Below are 26,200 nucleotides of genomic sequence, written 5' to 3' on the forward strand. Positions count from 1 at the left end.
TCTGCTTCTTGTCAAGTTAAAAGTTTAAGAGTTTTGTCATGACATAAACAGCTGGAATTACTCTCATGTCTTAATTGCAGCAACTGTATGAGAGTTTTATATTTTTCATACCTCTTAATTCACCAGTGCCTCACATCAAGAGGGTTCCAGGTTCAACTCCTGGCTGTGTGGAGTTTCTGTGTGGAGTTTGCTTGTTCTCCCCATGTATGTGTGTGTTCTCTCCAGGTACTCCAGCTTCCTCCCACCATCCAAAATCATACATGTTAGGTTAATCGGCAACTCAAAATTGTTCTTAGGAGTGAGTGTGAGCATGTGTGTGGTTGTTTGTGTCCTTGTGGCCCTGTGATGGACTGGCAACCTGTCAAGGGTGTACCTCACCTCTCGCCTGTTGACTGCTGGGATAGGCTCCAGCCCCCCCATGACCCAACTGACGAATTAAGCGGGTTAATTGGATGGATGGATGGGTGACTGGTGTATCTTGTGCAGAAACAGTGCCAAATGCCTTGTAAAAGGCTCATTTTATGATAACATGAATGGAGCCTGAAGAGGAAAGCCTGAGATAGACACAGAAACATCATTACCACCAATGCTGTAACTGTTATCTTTGAAACTATAAATATAACTTTTGTTGTGCACACTGAGATCACAACTGTAGGAGGAGGTGCATCATCACTGTAACTATTGGATTGTCCTTGAAACTGCCTTAAAGACCTGGGGCACTGTTCTGTAACAATGCACAAGAGCACACATACTTTACACACTCAAACGTACATATTTAAAAAGGCATAACTCCAAGCAATACATTTCTATATAACAGCGAACATTTTATTCATTGCTTTTATCTTTCTTTTCTGATGCGTCTTGTGTGAAGTAATAAAGACATCGTGATCCGTATTGTAAACAGAATCATAATCAACCATGAGATGATGTTTGAGATAAATACTCTTGCAAGAATGGCCTCTGAACCAAGAGATGTTCTTAAAAGACCCAAGAGTATGAAAAATTCATTTCTATACCCACTTAATCCAGATCAGGGAGGGGTGGAGCCTAACCCAGCTGCCATTGGATGAGAGAGCAGGATACAGTCTGGACGGGTCGCCAGTCCATACCAGTGCCAGAACAGTCCAGTGTCAAGAGCACATAGTTCAACAGCATTGAATTAATTTATTTTGGGACATCGCAAATGTTTAAATTATTTTTAATGGCGTTAAGAACAAGCCCAAATTTCAACACTCTGGGGATGTTTTAGCAGGATCAGAATGAGGCAGTTTCATCTGCAGTTTTTCTGGATGCATATAAAATCGTCAATAGTCTTCATTTATTTAACTTCAGCTGTACTCAGGGGGGCCAGTGTTTCTCATTCACTCATTTACACATGTATTCCCACCAGTTATGTAGAAACCTGCTTCAGTGGCTTGCCTTACTTGGGCATGATTGGTTCAACCTGTTCTATAGTTAGAGTAACAGTTACCCTAAAGATGGTAACCCATGCACTGTTGTAGAGACTGATGAATTACTCTGAATTCAATACTGAGTGTGCTGTGGTAAGGTGTATAGACCTGAAAATCCTGAATCTGAGTATATCCAAGGCTTTACACAGATCCTGCCATGCTATGATTATGAAATAAATATACATTCAGGGTTATGGTTCAGTAAAAGCAGTTTATCGAATGTTTACATTTTGATGGTTACACTGGAATAAAAGAAGAAAAACTCTCCAGACAAAACAATAATTCAGACTGTACAGGACAGAGTCCATCTGACTGCCACTGACACAAATCCTACTTTGGCATCAAACAATGCCAGTGGCACAGCCATCTCTGTTAGAACTTAAGGGGTGGTGAGCAGGCTACATAGCTGAAGGCCATTTGGTATAATGATAATAATAATAATATCCTCACTCTTGTGTGCTGTCCATGATCCCGTGCCATGAAAAACAGGAAGTAATAAGATTTGAATATAGTTAAACTAAAGACTTAAGTTAAATGGCAGCTATATGGAAGGAGCAGTTTACTGTAAATGATGACATAGGCTGGATAAACGGTGTCTTGTGATCGGAGCCAAACAGCACAGCTCAGTCATTTTCAGCATCTTCATAAGTTGTAAGCAGGGTCAGTCATGTTTGTACACGAAACAAGGACTCTTTGTAAAAAAGAAAAAACAGCGTCTTATGATCAAAAGATCTTCCTGTTTGTTTTAGCTGCATTTGGACTATTGTTTTTGGTCATCGCTAATATAAACTGGCTTTGTCCGTGATGATGGATTTTCGCAGTGTCAGTCCATCACCAGCCTAAGTGGCGACTCCCATCAGCATTTTTTCTGGATAGCAACCAAAAGCCAATTTGCTCGGCTTAGTAAATCTGGCCCTATAGATTTCAACGCCAACAAATGCAACCAAATTGATGAAGATCTACATCCAAACATTATGTCATTAACTGTGTGACTTCCATTAAAAGATGTTCAGACCCGCTTAGCCTTCACAAGTGATTTGTATTGTTTCATTCGTTCAACACGGCTGGCTAAAGTTATATCTTGCTGATAATGGTTAGACCGGCAACATATTTCCCCTGAGTGTTCAAATGCAATTTTATGAGTGAGCTAGATGTGGTGAGGGTGTGGAAAATTCTCACAGTACATAGGTGTGTGAGCAATAGCGAGCTCCCGCACACACATGCACAAACACAACTCAAAAGCCCACAAACCAACATAAACATAAGCACATCTTCAGTCTGCATGTGTTGTCTGAATCTCTGTGATGTATTATTCAAAGAATGTTGTTTTTCTGTTTGTTTATGATTGATACATTTGTCGAGGTTGAAGGTTTAAGAAAAAGAGAGAAAAAATTGGCGGTGCTGTCCCAGAGAAAAACCATAGAAATAGCCATACTAACATATAGCTGATGAGGATTTCATCCGTCAGTATTAACCTGTTTGGCATGACAAACATGTCGTGTCACATCACTCCACACTTCAAAGGCACGCCACCGACCGCTTAGTTTAATGCCAAAACACTGACATGCCTGTACACCTCTGTACTCACGTCCCAATTATCCGGGCCCTCTGAAGAAACACACAATGCCAACAGCATCCTGCGTAACATCCCACGTGGCATCATTAAAGTCAAAAGCACTGCTTGAATGTTTTATGCCTCCCCACCCTCTCCACGTACCATGCTCTTTTTCTCTTTCTCTCCTTTTTTTTTTCTACAAATCCATCTCCCTTGTCTTATTATTCTCTTGTTGTTACAAGAAAAGTGTAAGACAGGGCTTCTCAGTCTCCATAACTCTGTTGCAGAGTAGTATATTTTTCTACGATTCTTTTTTCATGGTTTGTGTATAATGTATCTAATAAGAGCACGCATCAAAAAGGACTATCTGAGGTGATGCAACAGTAAGAAAAAATGCCTATAAACTAATTATTAGTACTGTTCATAAATATATCTTCAGTTGCAGTTCTGTCTGTGGAAGTGTTCTCACTTTTGGACTGAGCCTTGGATTGAGAACTGAGTTTGACTTCAAACAAACAGTTTATATTTGCTATTTAAACTCTTGTGTGATTCTGGTATTTGGCTTTGGATTGGTATTTGGAAATACTCGCCCCCTCTTCTGAGCTTGTCCAACATGAGAGTCCTCTTGCATATCGTATTGTGTATTCATATCAAAACAGTGTCTGACATCTTTTGCATTGCGTTGTATCATCACACATCCACCGTTGTGCTCCAATGTCTGGACTACTTACTCACTATGGTGGTTTTCGCAAAGTTCTTTCCAAACACGCTGGACCCGATCTGACCCGAGAACTTTCTTTACGTTAACAGAGTTTCATCAGCAGTTCTGTGATATAGTGCAACGTCAGGATTGTTTCTGGTACATCATCCATATAGATGATGTATTATGTATTGTGTGGTGTCATTCGCACAGTCTGAGAAATCTGAATTATTTATAAGATGAAACATTCTACTTGTCAACTTAAACATAACATAGTCATCTAGAGGTGATTCACTTTTGAATCATTCGACATTTACATGGGGCATGCTCACTTCTGTTGTTTTACATGTACAATGGACAGTGACAGTCGTTTTATAAGCTACAGCTGTTTCAGCTGAGTGTTCTCATGTGAGACTACTTCCTCTGTATTTATATTATAATAATAATAATTTCTGCTTAAGTCTGTGTATAATTCAGGTGAGGTAGCCTCACTGTCAACACATCAATCTTTGCCTTGTCCAGAGTCAATCCAAGTCCATTTAATTATAGGCACATTCAAAAACAAGTGTGTTGATCAAAGTGCTGTGCTGTACTCAAATCAAAAATATAAAAAAAAAAAAAAAAACAGTTAAAACTACACAGGCTGAATAGGTTGTTCAAGGCAACAATTCAGTTACAGTAAAAGTTAAAAGCAATGAGATCTGCAACATGACAGGACCGACGAGGACAGAATCAAGGGATGTGATGTGCAGGTAATCCATTTTATCGATCTGTTTATGTTGCTCTTTGAAAATAAGCACTGCCTAATGGCACAGCATGAAGGTTATCTTCAACAAAGCTTGAGGAAAGATGTGAGTTTCATGTATAAATGCTTTGCTGCAATGAATATGGACTTTTCCTTTTTCAGTTCACAGCTATGTTGATGTTCAAGATGAAGGCGCTGTAGGTGGCTGTGGAAACAGTCTAGGATACACAAAGCTAATAAAGATAGCAAGCTGAATATGAAAATGACTGTTATCATCGCTGCTGAGAGAAAAAATAGACACACAACAAACATAAATCATCAGTGTACTAAACTATTCAGATTTTTATGTGCAATAGGTTTTGCTGCTTTAAAATCTTGCCAATGTCAAATTATGCATGCAAATTTTACAATTGTGTGAATTTCTTAACAAAAGCTTTGTGAAATGTTTTACTAGTATCTGGGTTTCCGTTGTTTGGTAATTACCGGACTTTGACCGGTAAAATCTGCCGAAGTCAGTATTTTCTAACCCCGCCGGTCAAAATGTGAAAATATTCCCTCCATTTTCCATTCAGGTGAGGCTTCTCTCTGCAGAATCGCATCAAAAGTGTACAGCAAAGTCGCCTGGGGGAGAGAAAAGTCACACGACTGATGCGCATTTCAAGCTGCGCTGAGACACTGAACACATTTGATTTTAAAACCGCTTGCAGCACATTTCACACACGCAAAAATGCGTAAAAAGTAAAAGTAAAAGTAAAAATTTTTTTTCAGTTTTTATTGCAAAGCAGCGGACTTTTTATTATTATTATATCAAAATGCCAGCACGCCGCGTTATAAGGAAATGAGCCAGTGCAGATGTGTTATATGTTTGTAAATTGTTGTATCTGAGAATAGGCCTTCAGTTTCTTTATGTTCTTTATGTAGGCTATGAGCGCAGGTTTGTGCAATATTTACTTTAGAATTGACGTGGTCAATTGACAGCACTCATTTAATTTGATACACCCTATACTTTTCAATAAAAAGGGTTATTAATTGACAATCTTTGATATCATTATTTTATAACCTGCATATCAATTATTATTTTAAGCTCAATAAATTCAGATAATATTTGACTGGAATTTCAAACATAGAAATGTTACTATAGTGACGGCCATTCAACTGGCATCAAGGTTCTCAGGAAGCGATATTGTAACGTATATATATCAAGAGCATCTGAAAAAATATATGCAACTGCATACAGATTTCACTTCATTACTGAATGCTGAACAATAACACACAAAGCTATATAACATGTCGTGCGTGGTATGACATTTTGGATACATGTTAAAACAAGTTATGGCAAAGTTGAGAAAACAGTTCATCAGCATTAAGTGCAACAAATCAGCCACTATGTGAAAATGCCGTGCTTTGTTTTTTTCTCACATTTGACTCCACATACATATGTTCTACCCTCTAGCCTGCAAGTTTTATCAGCCTTTCTTACCAGCAAGCTAGCCGCCAAATCCTTATCTAACTTCTGAAATTCACATTATGAGGTAAAACTGCAGAAAATCATCAATTCATATCGATCCTCAACTACAATTAAGTGAAGTTGTAAAGGAAGGAAGTTATAAGTACAACTCAAGCTTTACCACTTAAAAATGCAAAAACAAAACACCCACACACGCACGCACACAAAAAAATACCCGAAAAAACAAAACAAAGGGCCTTATATAATTAAGACTGTGCCTTAGTTTAGATATATCTGGCTCTGGCCCGGCTTTGCGTGCTGCCTGTTCTGTGACTGAACTGTACCTGGATCCATGGCCATCTGTCATTTTCGGCAGCAGTCCAGGCATTGACCAGGCCTTTCTTGTTGAGGCGTGCAAAGTATGGATACCACTTCTGTAAACCAAAGAGAGCACGGTGGGTGGAAGAGGCTGTTATCTGTTGGTTGGAGATTATACCGCCCTCCATACCCAGCGGACCAGAGCATTCTGAGGGAAGAAAGGGGAAAAGACACAGATGAACCCTTCAAGACACCAAAAAAAATGTGTGCAACTCAGTCTATGGGATGCATACAGATTTATCAAAAATAGCACAAAAGCAGCAGCTTTAAGGTCACTGATTTTTATTTTTCTCCGCATTTATATTCACCTTTCAATGTCACTTTGTCAGAGTTGATATACTTGTTCATCTGAGTCCAAGTGAATTACAGATCCTTCAATCAGACATGTTCACATAAACTGCAACTGTTCCTTCTGTCTCTGTGGACTCTTTGCTACATTCCTTTTATTCCTTAATATTTGACATCATAGTTACATTGACCCTTTCTTTTTCACAACAACTGCTACTTTGACTTATAACAATAAGGCTCCTAATGTTTTCTATTTGACAAATATAATTTGAGGCCAAAGCTGGCAACAGGAAGACTCTTTTTTTCAACTTCATACATCCCTGGATTTTTTTTTTTAAGGTTTTTTTCTTCATCTCTTCTATCAGGAACAAAGCCCCCAGGCTTTTTCCAAAGGAGTTGTGGCCACTTCTGGCAGGCATCATCCCCAAAGTCAACAGGATTTTGTAACAGCTTTAATTGTCTTAAAGACTGTAGCATTAAAGTGAGAAAGTAAAATATATCTTTGGATATTGTTTTCCCAGTTAATTCTAACTGGCATGTCCAGACACATCAAACTTATTTGAATAATAGGGGAAAAAATGCCTGTGGTAAGGCATTCTGGCAATGGCGATCCGACAAAGAATTTGTTGTTCTGCAAAACAATCACCTTTTTGTGCTTCAATATTAGAAGAAAAAAAAAAAAAAAGAAAAAAAAGTGTTTGGGGAAATAGAGATAATAATAGAAAACACATGAAAGGCAATGTAGCAATAGACAGAACTGGGACGTGGAAATGTACAGTAGCAAATGTCAGCGTCATTTTTCTACTTAAAAGTGAATGTCTATAAATGTATCCATTGCTCATTTACACACACAAATTTGGCTTTTACAATTGAAACACATAGGATGCGAGAACCCTCAAGCTCGGGACAGATTCACTAAGAAATGCCACATGTAAGGAGGTTCTATTGATTTCTCTAACATTACAATATAATTAAGCTTGTGCAAAGACATCTTGACTGAGAAGCACTGGTGTGCCAACACAATATCCAAACAGTAACTGAACAGTTGTTTGAAACAGCTGTGGCACACTGCCAGCAAAAAATGAATTAGGTTTGTCTAAAATTCTTCCGATTCTTTCAGCCTGGACAAACTGTGCAAAAGAGCTGGGTGTCTCTAATGAACTTGACTTGACTTGTAATATGCAACTTATTCATTTAAAATTGGTTAGAGATTTCCCTCACATACTTTGCAGTCCGGGGGGAAACGGGATCTGTTTTACAGTCGTCATGCAAAAAACCCTGCATCATTACATGTTTTCTAGCCCACAACAAAGCTCCAACCACAAACAGCCCAAAAGCTTTACTGAGGATTTGCTGCATTATTCGTGACAGATGCTTAAGTTTCAAGTTGTGTTTAAGTCTGGCAAATAGTTGACATAAATTCAAGGGATTGTAACATGAGAAAGATTTTTATTTCCAAATATCAACTTTGACACGATTGTGGAAAAAAAAACGTTCAATTGCTCTGCTGATATCATTTCAGGTAAAGCTGGTCCTTCCCTACAAAGATTAACTTACACTGACTGGACAGCATAGTCCGTTTGAGGAACAAAACTCGGTCTCCGGTCAATGTTCTGACATGCTTTTTAATGGCTGGACTGTATCTGTTTTCAGCTTAGTTAGCATTACAACCGAGAAAAGATTATTCCAAGGTGAGGGCTGAGACACAAGCTGTTGGTTTGTAAACTAAACAGTTGGCATAAAGATAAAGATAGATAGATAGATAGATAGATAGATAGATAGATAGATAGATAGATAGATAGATAGATAGATAGATAGATAGATAGATAGATAGATAGATAGATAGATAGATAGATAGATAGATAGATAGATAGATAGATAGATAGATAGATAGATAGATAGATAGATAGATAGATAGATAGATAGATAGATAGATAGATAGATAGATAGAACTCTTTTTTGTGAGAAACATTGGTATGGGTGGAGGAGGCACCTTTCGAGTGTGCTTACTGTGTCCTGAATTTAACCTCACTAACGCACAACTGCATTCAGTTCAGGAAAGAAGTAATGGCTTCCTTGAGTTCTATTCTGAATGTTTATTTCTAATGACAAACACAATTAGAGATTTACCAGAGCACAAGCAATACTTTAGATATCTGAATCAAAATCAACCATTTGACTACTCTCATTTGTGTGTCACTGGTCAAAGATAAATAAACAGATCTGCGTAAAACCATGAAGTAGGAAAAGCTGAGGAAACTTCAAAGTATCCCATAACAATGAAAGCAGGTCAAGCTAAGACTTCAGTCAGAGCCACGGCTTATGTTAACTGAACTGCAAACTGTGGCTGAACTGTGTTTGTGCCTTTAGGGGAAGCCTGGAGCAATGGCCACTTGAAAGCCATGATACCTCCTTCACCATTTAAGTGAAACACCTGAGCATTTCAAACTCAGGGCTGACACACAGCCAGAAAAGACACACACCCGCCAGCAGACAAAAACGGGCAGTGCTGAGAGAAGAATTTCACCACACAGGAATGCCAAGAGTGAGGTAAGAATGGAACAATGAAAACAACCCTCACACAACTTATCCAGCTGTTAAAACATTGGGGTTCTGGTCAACAGGGAGTGAGGGAGACGTTGAGTAATGTCTGAAGACGGTCCGAGGAGGATCGACTGGAGGCTGGAGGGGAGCGAAGAGAATATCTGTGTGTGTATCTGTGTGTTCTGAAAAGGATGTGTTCATGTATTCAAGTATGGTAAATCACTCTCGCTTCACTAGTTCTTCCTCGTATATGACTCACTGCTTCCAGACTGGTGTAGGTGGATACCGACAGCCTACTGCTGCAACTCAGAGAAGCATCTTACTTTCCAATATCAAGTGGAATGACATTTGGTCCTGTTTTTTTATGTGTTTTAATTTGACATTTTTCATATATTTCTATACATTTTTACACAAAAGCTTGTCAACTAAAGGCTTGAAGACATGAAGATCGATGCTGGATCTTTCAAACTCCTACCGTGTTAAATCAACCTGAACTGTAATCCAGGTTAAATTCACAATCACGTTCCAGGTCTAATACTTCTTAGTTCATTATTTCTTTCATATCAATATATCAAATAAAGATCATAGAGTAGATCTTTTTTTTTTAAGTATTTGAAGAATCTATTTCAAACACAGAACTTTTTTAGAGGATTTTAGAGGATGTTAGAGAGCAATTCAATTTAATTCTTTCCCCATTTTTCAAACGCAATTATTAAATTTGACATTCATCACAATGCGTGGTAGTGCTTGAAGACTTTTGAATTTAATCAGTCCTTGCATCTCTAAGCTTACCACTATCTAAAAAAAAATCCATTGTTAATATATATATTATGCTAATGTTTTAAGCCTGAAAAGGAAGAAGGCAAAATCTTTGTGAATATTTACTTACACGTATGCACAGGAGGGCTTTCAGTTAAACACTAAATCAGCATGCTATCTGTTTAATACTGCATCATTTTCAACTAGTGTAACTACAAATGTAAACGACTACTAAACCATAAATGTTTGCAGAAAGGATTGATACTAACATGGCTGAAAACCCATTTCAAGCTCAGACAGCAACATGTACTTATTTTCACTTATCACATCTCTCTCATACAAACAGAATATACTATTTAGATAATTCCATATTTTGTAGAGTTATGGTCCCTTCCCACTGCACGTGTCACAAAGAGTGAGATTGATTGAAAACTATTGGGCATCACAAGAGATGCTCTTTGGTGTTGTCGCCTTTTCCTTCACAGGTGGTTTCGAGTCTGCTGGTAAAGACAAAAAAGAAGGCAAAAGAAAGGGAAGCAGGATGGAGGGTTCAGCAATAGTGGTAGTTTTAACACGAAATGTGAAAGAAGTCTCTGATTTTAATTGGCTATTAAACATTTGATTGAGCTCGAGGGCAGCTGAAGTTCAAGTTCACACTTCACAACATTTATGCATATCTAATGGTAATATTGTCACTGGTTGCATTGTTTTCTTTCTGTCTTTTTCTTTTTTTTCTAATTTGCCACTGGTTATAGTGGGGAAAAAACAGCCCAGAGGGAGAAGCTCTTTTCGTTATTTCATCCAAAATTAAACCCTGAAAATGACTTGATATCAAGTTTCCCAGAGAAAGTCCTGATGATACAAATTGAGGAGCAATGTTGCATCAGCATAATATCATATTTGTCTGGACCTTTTACCTCTTCAGCAGCATTCTTGTAAGATATATGTGGATGTTGTGACAATGCACTGTTACAAAGCCATGGTCCTTTTCACCTTGTGGCAATGATGGGCCATTCTTAACGAGCTGTCTGCCAGCCGTCCGTTAGAGCAGCAGTGGCAGTCAGCCCTCGGGCCTGGCCCTGCTGGCCTCTGAGCATACATCAGCCCTGCAACAACACGCATTGCTAACACCAACACTACTGTGCAGTGACAGCTGAATCCATCTCCCACAAGCCCTACCTACACCCTAAACAAATTACTGCTCGACTGAAATTAATGCCAACACACCAATGCTAATGAGGATGCAGCGGAAGGCGAGGATGAGGAAAAGAATAATAAACAGACAAAACAGATGCCAGCCATGTAATGGGGGTTCCACAGGTAACAAATGAGACTGGATGAAATGCAGCTGTTTGTACATTTAAGAAAGATGGCAACTGACATTTAAAGTAACATCAGAATAACATAATCAAATAAAATGTGAATAACAATTCTGGAAGTCTAATAAAGAGTTTTTAATGATATTAACTACACTTACATTTTAGTTATCGTATGATAACTGTAGCTTTAAAAACCCCCCCACTAATAATCCTTCCTACTAATCTTTTTCAGTCTCTGACAACTGATTTCTGGTCTAGGCTCAGGCTGGGTTATTCCAAAATGTTGATCTCCTTTTGATGAAGTCCTTCCTTTGTTGAGATGGATATAAAATTTGGGATGTTCTCAATGTAGGAGGAGGGGGAAAAACACAGCTTTTGTAGCTTCCAAGCAGACACCTGAAGGTTTTGTGCCAAGTAAGTCGTGATTCCCTCCACCTTCATGAAAGCCCACGTTCCCCCTTTAAAAAAAGAAGCAGCCCCAAAGCTTGACGTGACTGAAAATGGTGATACTGGTCTCATCAGACCATTACACATTTTTCAGCAGTAAAATTGGCTGTACCTTAATTATACCTTTCAGAGGGGCTTGGATTTTTTCTTCATGAGAAGGGGCTCGGTCTTTTCACGCTATAATTCAGACATATGAGGGATACAGAGGGTTTCAGTCACATGTACTGAGCAACTAGCAATTGCTAGAAAGTCCTGTTGCTCTTTTACATTTACCATGGCCTCTTAGCAGCCACCATGGCCAGCTTCATTCTCGTCTTCCAGTAAATATCCATTTTGAAGGTACATCCTGTTATTAACAGATTCATTGTTTCACCATGTGCTTTTTTAAGACTTAATGATCCTCAATAGTCATCACTGATCCTTAGAACAGCATCTTTAACTATGGCCATTTAACCCTAATAACGTCTTAAGAGTGTCTCATTCTAATTCAAGCAGCAACAATCCCACATTTGTTGCAGTAGAGAGGCTGAGACATCTCGTGTAAGTAGGTGTTATCTTACTAAAATTAAATTAAAATGACTAAACTTAAATTTTATGCTTCCTTGGACATTTTACAAGAATTCATTTTGACAAGAAATAGCTGAGATTGTTCTTCTTACTCTCCACTTTCTGTTATCTCACGGAAATCAGTTCTGAAAACCCTGGAACCGCTGAAGAGACTAGTAATTGCCCAAACCTCACTCCAACTTTCACATAATACTCCCATGCTTATTATAGAACGGTACAGGAGGAAAATGTACAGCAGCTACATCTGCATCAGCAAGTGTGTGCAGGTTTTTGCCCACACAGACGACGTGGGCTGAAGGAACACTTCAGAAGAGAAGATGAGTGCTTGTTTTACAGGCATTCAACCATATAGCACTCTAGATTTTTAATGGTATCAACTAACTGTAAAGTAAATTCAACATGTAATTCAAATTCATAAAGTCAAAATGTATGAAGAGTCATCACAGGGAGTGACATTCTGCAGCTAGCAGGAGTAGTAAGATATTTCCAAAGGGACTTCCTTCCTCCTAAGAGGATAATTGATATAATAGTCATTTTTATACACACAGACATCTTTCTTTACTAATAGTTGTAAATTAATATGCAGAACTAAGGTTTTCAGTTTTCTTGGATTTAGATTTCAGAGGGAACAGCAACAAATTAAGGTGAGCCAAGGACCACTGACTAACCTTCAAATAAAAGTCAAACACGTTTTCTTTGAGCGTAATTTGATCTAGTTCACCATAAAGTGAAAAGGACTGTTGTGGACACACACTGGTACGGTACCATGGCCCCCTGCATACCCCATTAGTCTCATTTTTATCTGACAGTTTCTGACACCTAAGGTTTCCTCCCTTGAGAAGAAATCTTTTAAACTGCTTTTTTTTAATCATGACTATAGAAATAAATCAGGAAAACAGATCTGCATCTGCCTTATCTCAGTGTGTCATGGTACACAAATGAAATTACGAGAAGATTTGTGACTTAAAACATGCTGTATGCTTCTATAGTACACTGTGAAGTGACAGGCGTAAAAACTCAAAGTAATGTCTTTATTTTTGTGAATTAGACATATTCATATAATTTATATTACTGAAAAGTACCCATGTTGTTATGCATAAATGCAATCTCACTTTATATAGGTAAAACAGATTACTGTCAGTGGTATAAGTGAATATCCTACTACTTCAGATCCACAGTGCATTCAAGCAAGCAATGTACCAATGTATACTGATTAAATGAATCCGTCAATAGTAGGGTCACACTCGTTCTTTTGCAAAAATATAATATATATTTTATACTGTATATATCTTTATACATATTATGTATATAATAGTTTGACTTACCGACTGAGACCGATTTTTTTCTTTTGCGTTAAAGATGGGGAGGTTAGACAGTGACAGTGGAGCTACAGCTTTTGATAATCATTCATTGAGAAATCGGACTGAATATTGAATTAACTGTAACATTTGGAGAAAATAGAGTCCATTTCAATCAAAGAAATTAAGTTGCTACACAAAATCTTTTCAGTTCATCCTGAAAGCACCAGTGCTTCACGCATGGCTATGTTACAGGACACTGAATGCGAAATGAAGGAACGAAGCGTTAATGGGGCTGACTTTATCCTTTAGTGCAGTCTTGTGCAGGTGTAAACACCATTGAATTACTGTGGAGAATCGGTATTTTAAACTTGTTTCTTGTTTTCATTGTTTTCATGTCAAATGTGAATTGTTGTAGGCACAGAGTAGAAAAAAACAAAACATCTTAATATTCAGACTGCACAACAAATTTCAAACTGAAAGGCAGAATTAATAGTTGTGTAATATCTGTGCATGAACTACAACTACAAGTGAAATTTTTTATTACATTTTTTTTTCACTTAATAGTCCAATTTAAGTAGTCAGACTGTGCATTTTTACTCCCTTCTGTCTACTTTCCGACAGTTGGTTTTGTAAGACAATCACGGCCCTTCAGAGAACTCTTCATTTACTTCTTCACTACATTCCTACAAGTCTTTATCTTTGTCTTTATTTGTATATTTAAACAACATTCCCAGGCAAAAGATTTCAAGATAAATTTTCAATGCCTGAGCAAAAATAACAAACATAACCTGAAAATGGTAAGGGATATGAAACCTTCAGATATTCAGGTTTTAAAGAAGTAATACATTCTACATATAGAGCAAAAATAAACAGTGGATATATGTCAGGTTATATGTGCGCTTGACCTGAAATTCATCCAGTAAATACAAGACATCAGAAGAAGATCAGCTCAAACTTTAAGCACATGTTTTTTGCAGTTGGAACGTCATCAGCATGAGAGCTGCTAGTGCTCTGGTCAGCTTTGCTGCTACGATGAACACACATCCACACACACAAAATCACAGCAGAACAAAGGCTACAGAGGGGAAGAAAAAAAAAAACTTAAGTGACTGTAAATAACAGCAAATACAATAAAGATTAACCCACTGCTCAAGTGAAACAAGTGTTTAATTTTTTCCGTTGTTTCCTTCTAAAAGGGCCTCTGCCTCTTATTTCAAACAAACTACAAGAGGTCCCTGTGACTTAATGAGCTACACAAAGCTTTTATCAGAGGTGAAAGACAGATCTTTATGGGAAAGACCAGCAGCCTTCTAAAGCAAGCCAGAAAATGCTTTCTGGCTAATATGACTAACACCAATAATGGGAAGTTCTAAAAGAGTAAAAAGACAAACATCACTTACTGTACTGGCAGTTCCTCCCCATGTACTCTCCTGGGCATTCGCAGGAATAGTTGGCAACCAGGTCAGTGCAAATGCCCCCGTTCTTACATGGGTCTCTCTCACATTCGTTAATATCTAGAGGAGCCAAGAAACAAGAACAGGTGCATTAATTTATTTGATGCAGGCATGTAGGCAATTAGACTTCATTCTCATTAAAATGCAATGTGAGGGAGTATATATTGAATTTTCCCAGTATGTTACTTGATTCTGTGCTCCCACAGAAGAGCCCACACATACACAGAGTTTCACAAAGCTAATAAATCAAATGACTCATTGGTTGAATATCACTCCAAGAACCCAGGCACAGTTTTTAAATGTTAAGACCAATTAACTTCGGGTGTAATTATGGTACTTTTAAAAGAGGATCACACATTTTCAAAAACTTGGGACCTCTGAAAGTAATTTTGCAGTGAACATCCTAAATATCCTCCACAAATCCATTCAAGTATCACAAGAGAACAAATATGAAGTCTTTTTCTCAATTACTTCTCCTTTGAAACTGCTCTTAAGAAACAGTTCTCTGATAATTTATCTAACCAGCTGAGGAAGTGGAAAGATCCCTGCCCATAACACCCAGTATACCCAGTGCATCCATCATACCCACTATACCTAGAAAACCCATTATAGCCTTAACCATTTGCAAAAGAGAGCAATGGGTAACTCTGTGAACTTTTACGTAACTGAACAAATTTCTAATGATTTCCAAACATGGCTTTGATAAGACTTTAAATCATCTAAAACACACCCAGAGCCGTGTGTGACTCAAAAATACATTTTTGGTTTCATGAAAATGTAACTAGGTTCGAGATTTGTAAAGCTTAAGAAAGTGAAACATGATTAAAGTGAGTATTTTATCATTCTTTTTATGAATATGAGATCTCATCTATATATACTCGTCACTCAAGCACTTTTGTAATATCTTCAAAAAAATCTTGAAGAATGTCTTACAGTCAAGGTCTTTGCACATAGTGGTCACCGAGGTACTGTGAGGAGAAGTGAACCATGTCGAACAAGCAACAAGTCAAACATGTAGTGAACCGCAAGGTAAAGAGCCTTAAAATGCAATGTGTGTGTTTTACTTTAGCATTATCAGAGGACTCAAGTAAATAATTTCATTAACTAGCATGTCATGCCATGCCGAAGAGACACAGCTGGCAATAAAAGCACCACCTTTGACAGACACACTGTATGAATGCCCAGTTGACTCATGTTTGATTACGATGTAACATTTCATTCTTAACAGAGAACAATGAAAGAATTGTTGTTCTAGTCAGCTCTGAAATTTTGTTCTTTTGGGATTTACTGTGATGATAATTGTCTTACTTTTGCATTATTTTCCCATGATGTAATTTGGAGGATACGGGAACTGTGCACCAACTGTTACCAGATGCATGTTTTTTTATGTTAAATGACTCCAGAAATGTCTCGGGAAACATTTGAACATGTGTAAAGAGTCGAAAAAGATCTTTGTAAATTGTCTGCAGGGGTCCATGGAGCTCAGTAGGGATGACAATTACGAAAATTCTATTCAACAATGCCATGCTTGCTAAGGAACTATGGTTTAACTTTGGAGAATAGAGGACAAAAACACAACTTTAAAAAAATGACTGATTTATTTGATGTGTGCTATTTGTTAAAATCTGGATGAACAAGATCATGTACTTGTTGCTACCAAAACACAATTCATTCAGCAAGACACAAAACCACTCAAAGTGGTTAAACTTGATGTTAATCTATCTGACGGATATTTGTGCTTTTTTTTAGTGTATTTAATATTCTGACTAATGGCTATTATTACACTGATCAGCCATTACATTATGAACACCTGTCTAATACTGAGAAGGCCCGAGTGCCGCCAAAAGAGCTCTGACCAGTCAAGGCGTGAACAAACTAAAGGTGTCTTGGTGTATCTGGTAATAGGACTTCAGTAATAGATTTAGCCCCATTTGAGCCCTGTGGGGTTTGGGTTAAGGTCTTCGTATAGCTGCCATCGTATCCCATCAGTGTGGTATCTGCGGTATTGAGAGACCTGAAGAACACGTTGAACACCAATCTCTGCCGTGTTCTTTGAGCCTTTCCTCAGTGGCTTTTTGCTTGGAAAACCTCTGTCCTGCTGCAGGAGGCTTTGACAGAAGGGGGGTGCTGTTATAAAGTGGAGTATTTGACTGGCTTACAAAAATGTTTAGCTAGGTGGCCAAAGTAACATCTGCGGGGACAAAATGAGCAGTGTTACTCTGTAATTGCTTGGTAATTGCTTGATGGTGTACTTTTCACAGATGATTTCAATAATGAAAAGAACCAAAATCCTGCTTTAAGTACGTTTCTGTACCTAAATGTTCAGAATAAGTAATACAGGAAACCGGCCTCTTATTACAACCTAATATTAGCACAGCTATAAACCAAAAAAGCACTTGTCTCAAGTGAACATATAGATTGAGAGAGGTACCATCAAAGAAAGGAAATGAATGTCTTGCAAAAAGTTCTATAACTTATAACATAAACCTGCCTTATGAAACACTGCCTAATTCTTTCAAACAGTTCAGCTTTTCATCAATTTTACTGCTTTTGAATTTAATGGTTTATGGTTCCACAAGAACCAAAAATTTCAAGATGTTATGACAATAGCCACAAAAATAAAAACTCAGTTATTGATCAAGGCCCATGTGAGCAAGCCTATGCGAAACAATACTTATGTTAGTTACGAATCACTACTGCTATGAGCGCTAAGGCGCTATGAGAAACCTGACGATAAACAAATGCAGCTGTAAACAACCCCTGCACAACTCATGACTTTTTAAATAAAGCATATGGAAAGTGAACACACCCTCTCTATATAGATTGCGCTACAAAAAGCAAAAGCCACTATCATTTCACTACTGTGCTAATGCCATTTGGATGTGTGACGCTGTTGTTACTCTGTTAAGGTCTAATGCTGCTTCATTGAGATGACAGCCAAATGGCCAGGCCATTCAAATAGCCTGAAGCACAACAACCCAGAGTGAGTGAAAACACAGCTACCCCATCTTGCTTCCCTTTCATGAGAGGCCATCAGCCTGTGGGAGATCAGTAGGGAGGAGTCGGCTTGCCAGTAAATCAGGTGAGAGAAAAGGGATTACTTCGGAGAAAGCAGTTAATCCATCTGGTAAAAATTAAACAAGATATGAAAAGCCTGGGGAGGAAGGGACAGACTCAAATAACTAAATGAAAAGACAATAGGGTAGAAGAAATGCAGTTGGGTAAATAAATTCAGTTTCCACTTCTTTAAAATAGTCAATGATATGCATCCAAAGAGGTTCCCAAACTGACAATAGTCTAAGTCTATAGTGCCATCCTGAATTTAAATGTTCCATTAAAGCTTTAAACACAGTAAAACAACATTTTGCTACTGATGTATCCAGTTTAATGAGGATGGTTAGGAATTAACAATCTAATTCGAGTAAAGATTTTTCAGTTGATGGAGACAGTAAAATAGCAGACCGTTAAATGCAATCCAACACACTGGCCATCCAGTAATACCAGTGAAGCTGAGGATGTTTTTGTTAGATCTCTGTCAGAAACACACTCATTAAACTGAGACTGCAGGTAGTGGAATTCCACTGGATTCTAGTACTTGTGCTATTTTCATCATTCAGTGTACATTGATAGGAAAAATCCAATTACCAATTACATCATCACCAGTTGCTCCTAAAGCCACGGTACATGGTTGCTTTCCAACATTCTACACCTGTTATCATTGCTGTCCTTATCAATCTCTGACCCTGTACAAGCCACCAAAAAACAAGGCTTTCAGACAAAACAAATTTATATTAATTTAGTCTCCAGTCAGACTCTCATCAATGCACTGGATTGTCTTTCTCCCTGGCTTTACTCCTCTGTGCTCCTTAAAAAGTGTCTCAGATGCACAATAATGAGAGCAATAAATAGTGTTGAATGTCAGGCTCTAACTCTCACTATGAGTGTTAAATTGGCTATGGTGTGTCCAGGGAACTGTAGGAAAAGGCTTACAAAGGGAGGGGGCACCTGTGCTCTGGGCTGCAGCGACTTTCACAGCACCTGAAGCTGCCGAGACACATCCATAGTGTTGGATGGACAAAGGCAATGTGACTCATAGAGCTTGATCTGATATATATATATATATATAAACACATATTTTTGACTGGAATGTGTGCAGATATATGTAATTGCATCAAAGACTCTAAACAGCCTCAAACAATAATATAAATCACACAAGTGCATGAAATAAACACCAGCTAATAGCTTGTAATCCTCTCACACTTGCAAAGCCCCCGAACTTAATTAGCTTAATGAAAGGTAGTGTCTCTGCTGTATTGCCCCCTCATCCCTGTCATTTCCTTTATTAAATTTCAGTCAGATTTTGTAATGTATGATGTAACAATGTAAAAGTGGATAAAGCCTTCTTTTTTTCTCTGCTGAAACACCGTGAGACATACAATTGGAGGTTAGTCAAGCCTTTGTTTTCATGAGGAGATGCCTCATCATGTTTCAACTCTACATCTGGACTTAGTTTGGCTCACATGCAGGATTTCCCCTGGAGGAGTTCTATCTTGTCTCATCAGAATGTTCATCCAAAAAGAAGCTGATGCACAAATGTCTGGTAAGTAAATTGATCTTTTAGATCTCTCCGTCTATGCAAGGAGCAAAACTTTGACCTTTGAGGTTAGTTATTGAAATAAATGAAGACAACTATTTATTTTTGTCTATTGTGCTATTAACCCCTAACCTCAAACAGTCAGACTTCCCATGCTGTCATAGAGGTTAGAGTACCCCACTGAGACAGGCTATTGGTGCTGATGCCTTGTGATCCATTGTGGTCCTTCAAATTTACTACTGAAAAAAATAAAAACATTGCAATGGGGCAATTCTTCAGGTGAATGAAATTACTCATTACATTAGCTCCATTAGATACATACAACTTAATGTCCTGCGATAAAGTTAATTTGATATATCCATATTTGTGTCACTTTAAGATGTGTACAGTACTGCCTTCATGATGTCTTCATTTGGCAACAAACAAGACACATTACTTTATGTGTCCAAAGCACAGCATGCTTTGCTGAGCAAGTCATGCTTGTCACACAACACTTTTGCATTAACACAATGATAATTTCACCATGTTCAGCCAATAACAGTGTAGCAGTTCTTCATTTCACTTCATTTTATGCTTATTTCTTTTGAGGATATTATTCATCCTTTCTCTTTTCTGGCAGTTTTAAACAAACACCTAAGTTCATGCCTCAGTGGAAAATACTGAACCCATCGGTGTTTTATTATGTACCGTCATAATTTATTGAGTGGTGTCAAGATACATGAGTTTGCATCTGCATTTGTTCACATCTGCAGGTGCTTTCCATTCTGGTCACACAGGCTTTAGCATATGCCACAGATAACTTAAACATATCGTAGATGAATTATGCACATAATGTAAATAAATTATCTATATTGAATATGCTATTGCTTGTCATGTGTATTTCTGGGATGGACATTCTTAAGAAGCTACTGTACTTTTAGAAGTACTGACTTGTCCACAGAGCTTTTTTCTTGGTGTATGGGAGATCGGCTTTAGATTCTCTGTTTGACAGGTCCCAGTGCAATGAAATGTGTCTAGTCCTCACTACACAAGACTGAGACATGCCCTGTCTCTACTAGTTGAGTCAGTTATAAAGGACTGAACAAGGAAGTGTCTGTCTTCATCGTCAACCTATGCTGTCAGTCTCGCCTTGCCATAGCCACACCACTGAGGTGACAGTCATCTCACAAGACAGGATTCCTATCCGGGGATTGATGGAGTCACACAGACAGTTGAAAGGTAAAAAGACATAACATCACCCAGTGCATCCTTGAAATGTGTTTTCACAGTGACACATTTGAAGCTTAAGCACACACATCCACGCTTAGTGTGAGTATTGATCTTAATGATTTTTTTTTACAAAAAATCTTCTTCTATTTGCAGGTTAGTTATTAAAGGCAAACGTGCTGCATGTTTTAGGAGAGATGAAGCTGTGAATGCAGAATTAAGACTGGTGTATTCCAAGGACATGCTTTCTGAAGTGGGATTAGGCTACTGAGAAGTTATTCACAGCAGCACTCCAGAAGCCCTTGAAAAGGTATCTGAGGATGTACTGCAGAGAGGCTTGAGTATCGGAGAGTCAAAACACTCATCGTGCAGACTGGAGGGGATCCACCAAAGCTGGGATGTGCCGAATACGAAGAGCCCTCAGCTTGGAGGTACAATGACATTTGTAGGAAAGCCTTAAGTGTCATTTTAAGCTTAGAGACGGAGGCAGGTGTGTGAGGGGAATACTAATCAAAAAACAGAGCTTAATCCTCATGCTCTATAATATCACCAGGGTACACTAAATAGAATGCTTAAATGATGTGCAGGTTAAAAAGGGAAAAGAGATAATAGGAAAACAACATCTGCTCCTGCAAGGTGTTTACTCTTCTTAGATCTGTCTACACGAGCACAATATTTGATACTTACATAAATGTATTGAAACAGAAAATTAAAACATATATCATATGGGGATTCTTAACATCGCTGTCAAGCACTGACACTGATCACGTTATCGTGAAAAGCACAAAAATCAACTAAATTAACTTACTCTTAGTATGTTTAGTTATTTACCAAACCGATGCATGCATAAACCAGACTTGATACAAGCTACGGAAGGGTATCAGGAGCAGAAAAATAAACTTGCAAGGAAGCAATTCTGCTCTGTGAGCGTCCATGAATGAACTTTGTGCTTTCAGTGGAGCCCTCCTGCTGTAAGGGTACAAAGGCTGTCCCACGAGTACCGGGCTGTGATGAGTGCCTCCTCATGACACATTCCAATGTGTTCAGCAGAGGCTTAATTACACTTTATCCCTGTTACCCCATCATATTAGTTCAAATGTATTACTCCATCATATTAGTTCAAAAGTAAAAATTCAATTTCAGCAGACCTAGCTTACTTAGTAGCATTTAATAGCATTTCAGAATACAGAAAAAAAAAACATTATTCATTCAATGATTTTATATCAGCATGACACAAAACAAACACTGTGGTTGTTACGAATAAATGACAGCTGAAACTAAGCAAAACTAAAAATAAAAACTGAAACCGATACAGTTGATCTACTGTAGTGTAGGCTAAACTCAAACCTTCCTCCAAATCGTCCATCTGGTCTACATTGACCAGGAAAAATATTTAGTATGGCTAAATCTTAGCATGGCTGTATTGATTTCGCCCTGACAGCTGAACCCCAGCTCTGGAGCCACAAGGGAGACTGGAATTACCAGTCCCAGTTCAGCCACTTCTTTAAATTCAAAGAACATTGCTCTCAGGTGAGGTATAAAGAGAAGACGAGAATTTCAGAAAGTGGGATTTCCCGATGCTGCAAACAGTCGCTTCACTGAGAGGAAATCCTGCTGCACGTGAACTCAATGCACCTGTCCAAAAAGCATTGTGATTGACAATATTCTTCTAGTGCCAACCCTGGCGCTCATAGCTACTCAAGACCTCCTTAGACTTTTAAGACTTTTTGGGTAGCTGATGTCCTCTCTCCCTTAAATCAACACGTGATCTAACTTAGCATAAGATAAGTTCATTTTAAAAATGCATTAAAAACCTTGTCCATAGTCAGTAAGACTTTTAGTCAAGCTACAGGTCATTTTGTTTGCTGTTAAAACATGAAGCAGGTTTGATTGTGTTGGATTATGGAGAAATAGCGTAAATAAAGCCACTACTGTATATTTACCACTAATTCTGATACTTTTCTTCCTCTTTTTCAACAAGTTAAAGAAAAGGAGTAACATAAATGATGCTACATTACTTAATCATGTAGGGTAATTAAGTAATGCAATTACTATTGCAGCTTCTATACAGCCACTAAGGCGTATCTTCACTGTTACTAACCAAAATGCTACTGTTCCTGCCTCCAAAGTCGCCTTGTGGTGGCAATAATTGCAGAATCACCAGAGTTGCAAACACTTAATTTGACTGGGGAGGCCACCCCCCTTGTACCTAAATGACCAATTCACACTCTTTAGCCATGTCCATATGTGTGTGTTACTTACCAGTTACAAATGACAGCCTGAAAAAGGCGATCAGTCAGGGGACAGCCAAAGTCTGTAGGATTTCTTTTCTGGGAATAATGCATTTGAACAAAACAGTAGAAATGTGCGTGTAGAATGGCTGAAATCTTCCTTATGATCAAATAAACAACTAGAATTAGAATAAACGCTCTAAGCCAAGACATAAAAACAAGCTGGCATAATGGGTTTGATTGAAGTTCAACATCTGAAGAAAGAATTTGCATCTTAATCGGACATTGAGAATTATATCCATCGAAAGAGAAATGCAGCTTTTTACAAGGGTCAGTTGAATTTATTATACAAACTTTTAACATTGATAGTGCTGCTCAATTAAGATGTACCAGCGGTTTCAATAAAGTAATTTCACCTAAATTTTTTTAATTTATTTCCTTGCCGACCCTCTCTTCAGTGCCAGCTAAACATCAGAAACACCAAAGCATAAATGATTAAAACCTTACACACATTTTCCATCTAGCTGATAAATATTTTTGAATGATTAAGATTTGCCTGCCAGAGAGCACAACATCCCACGTCACAGTTTGTCCATGACCATTAATGTCCATCTGAGATTTTTCTTCCATCTGAGATTTGGAGTTGCATCTCTATTCATGCTTTTGTCACCTGCCAACAGGTCCATCCCTACAGCAGGGGCCAGAAGGTGACAGAACACTTCCGGTGACTGAGAAAGGCCAAAGGTCCTCCAAAAAAGCGATTAAGGAAGTGAATGGTTTTTTGAAACATTCAAAAAAAGGCTTATTTTTTGGGGCATTTTCTGGCTTTAAACACTATCAAAGCTTTTGCTTTTGTCTGAACCTTTCTTTCTTTCATTTTTGCCATGATCCCAACAGGATGGCATAAGACGACAAACGTGACACACTGCACTTAGAATTATTAGAATTCAAAAGTGACCTTCAAAAAAAAATCGCACAGCAAACTAGTACTCTGCTTATTTCATATAGCTTTCACTTCTTCTAAGTAATCTGTGCCATTGTCTTTGGCGCAATGCTGAGTGGTAGAAAAAACTTACCACACCTGTAATGCTGCTTGCAAAGCACCACTATATTTTAAATTCCTTTTCATTTGGTAAGCATGATGCTTGCTGAAAAGAAAATTCTAAAAAATCCCCATTATAGTCTTTGATGGTCCAGGACAATGACAAATGAGGATGTGATAACATGGCTTCTTGATAAATATTATGGTAGTGCCATTTATTTTCATAAATTGACTTGGGGATGTGCTGTTATTTTCTTTATTTAGCAAGTTGGTTAGTTGCTATGCTTTTTTTTTCATTTAAAGCTTTAGTCATTCATGTATTTATCTATCCACTATGAAATAAGTGAGGAAAACATTTGTCAATGGTTAAAAAAAAAAGAAAAAAGTGCTTTTAAACACTTCACTATAGCTTATTTCCTAGCTGGCCACTGATGATGGAATCTGACAGCAAACATACAAATTAATAGCATAATTGTGTCTTGTTACAACAGTGCAGTTTACAATACTTCCATATACTTCTAAACTTCCTTTATCTGTTATTTGTTCTCTTGTGTAGATCCAGCCCAGTGAGCAATGGTATTCTGAATGATATCTACATCTAACAGAAAAAGGCACCGCAGAAATTCATATGTTTCAAAGCCTGAGGCGAATTATCCGTACAATTACCACCGAGTCAACATACTGATGATTTCTTGATAAAGGTGCGCAGAAAAGAAATATTTTCACCCAGTTGCTGAAAATCACTGCTCTTCTGTTCCATCACCATCCTTTTACTCACTTCCCTGTTTCATTAATGTGGAGGCCCTTTGAGACACATTGCATGGAGACCCAAATACTGTAAATGTTTAACAAAGTGTAGCATGAGAGAACCAAGACTTTCAAATGAAACAATACCAGTTGTGACAATAGTGACACCAGATTTTACTACATAGAAAACACCAATTTGTATGTCAACTGGGCTGCTACTACTTATAAAACCCAACTTATAAAACTCCCTTAAACTGATACTGTTTGTATATTCATATTCAAGCAAGTACTGCAAGACACAAGTGCAGCTACTATGAGCCAGTGAGTCCTGTGATACCAGAATTGTGTCCGATTTGCAGGAGGCTGATAATGAATCATGCAATCCCAACAAATGTAAGTGGAAAACAGCTGCTATACTCCACATGAATCCACTGATTTACTTACGTATCTCAGTAAGAAAAAAAGACTATTCCATAAATAAACACAATCACTTTCTGCGGCGTTCAACATTCAAAGGTGAGTAAGCACATCAGAGACCTCAGACAACATAGTGCATATGTATTTTCAGGATCGTGATCATTTCTCCTTCAACTCTGTGTAAGTTGTAAATAGGAGGAGATTGAGGGTGTGGTTGATTTCTATAATAAAACTAATGAGACATGTTTTATTACATTCAGACAGTTGAATGTCTTTGTATCATGACGGATGGGAAATGCTCGAAACAACCGCTTGTTCGTCCATGTTATGTTGTTTATCAGAGACTAACAATTAAGTTATAACCTTAATGTTATCGTCTCTATATCAAAGATGGAGCCTCAGTTACCTTTTTAGACTAATATGGAAAAAAGTCCTATTATACGTAGCATTGGTCAGTTTTTGCCAATTTAACACAAAAATGTGTTTGCAGCCTTTCAATTCACATTACATTTCACATTTACTGATATCAAACATACATTTGAAGTGAGTTTTTTTTTTCTATGACAGCAGCATCATAAGGTGTTTATAGCCAAAGAGCAAAAAAAGCCATATTGTCTTGAGTTTAAATTGAGGACATCAGATATCTGGTAATATCAGCCTCTACACTGACTCTATTGCGCTTTGCTGTAATTTCTGAGGATATACACAAAAGACACTCCATTCAGACACAGGCTGCACAAGGCAGCCCTCATAGCATGTGAACACATAATTAAAACCGATAGTATTTCTGGGCTAACTCAGGGATTTATGGTATTAAAGTTCTGTGCTTGCAGCATGTGACTTTTCTGGGGCAAAGTACGACACACTATTACATGGTTCTCTAAGCCAGAGAAGAGCAGAAAACTGTCAATAACTCCCAGAATTCAGCGTGGAAGAAAGCTTCTCAAATGCTGGATTTGACTAAAGCCTCTTGCAGAGTAATACACTAAGTGCGCCTTCACTCCCCCA

General features: G+C 38.0%; 1 protein-coding gene across 2 annotated transcripts in view; it reads right to left on the reverse strand.

Moving 5' to 3' along the window:
• The window catches only part of edil3a (EGF-like repeats and discoidin I-like domains 3a), a 100,963-nt gene that overhangs the window by 34,402 nt on the left and 40,361 nt on the right, over nt 1-26,200 (reverse strand). For both annotated transcript variants that reach the window (XM_072388085.1, XM_072388084.1), the window contains exons 4-5: nt 14,902-15,015; nt 6,243-6,424 (exon numbers count right to left, since the gene is read on the reverse strand). In XM_072388085.1, the coding sequence (XP_072244186.1) occupies nt 6,243-6,424; nt 14,902-15,015 (296 nt within the window). The remainder of the gene's footprint in view (nt 1-6,242; nt 6,425-14,901; nt 15,016-26,200) is intronic.

The sequence above is a fragment of the Leuresthes tenuis genome, unplaced genomic scaffold, assembly GCF_036924035.1.
Source record: "Leuresthes tenuis unplaced genomic scaffold, fLeuTen1.0.hap1 SCAF_6, whole genome shotgun sequence".
NCBI classification, from domain to species: domain Eukaryota; kingdom Metazoa; phylum Chordata; class Actinopteri; order Atheriniformes; family Atherinopsidae; genus Leuresthes; species Leuresthes tenuis.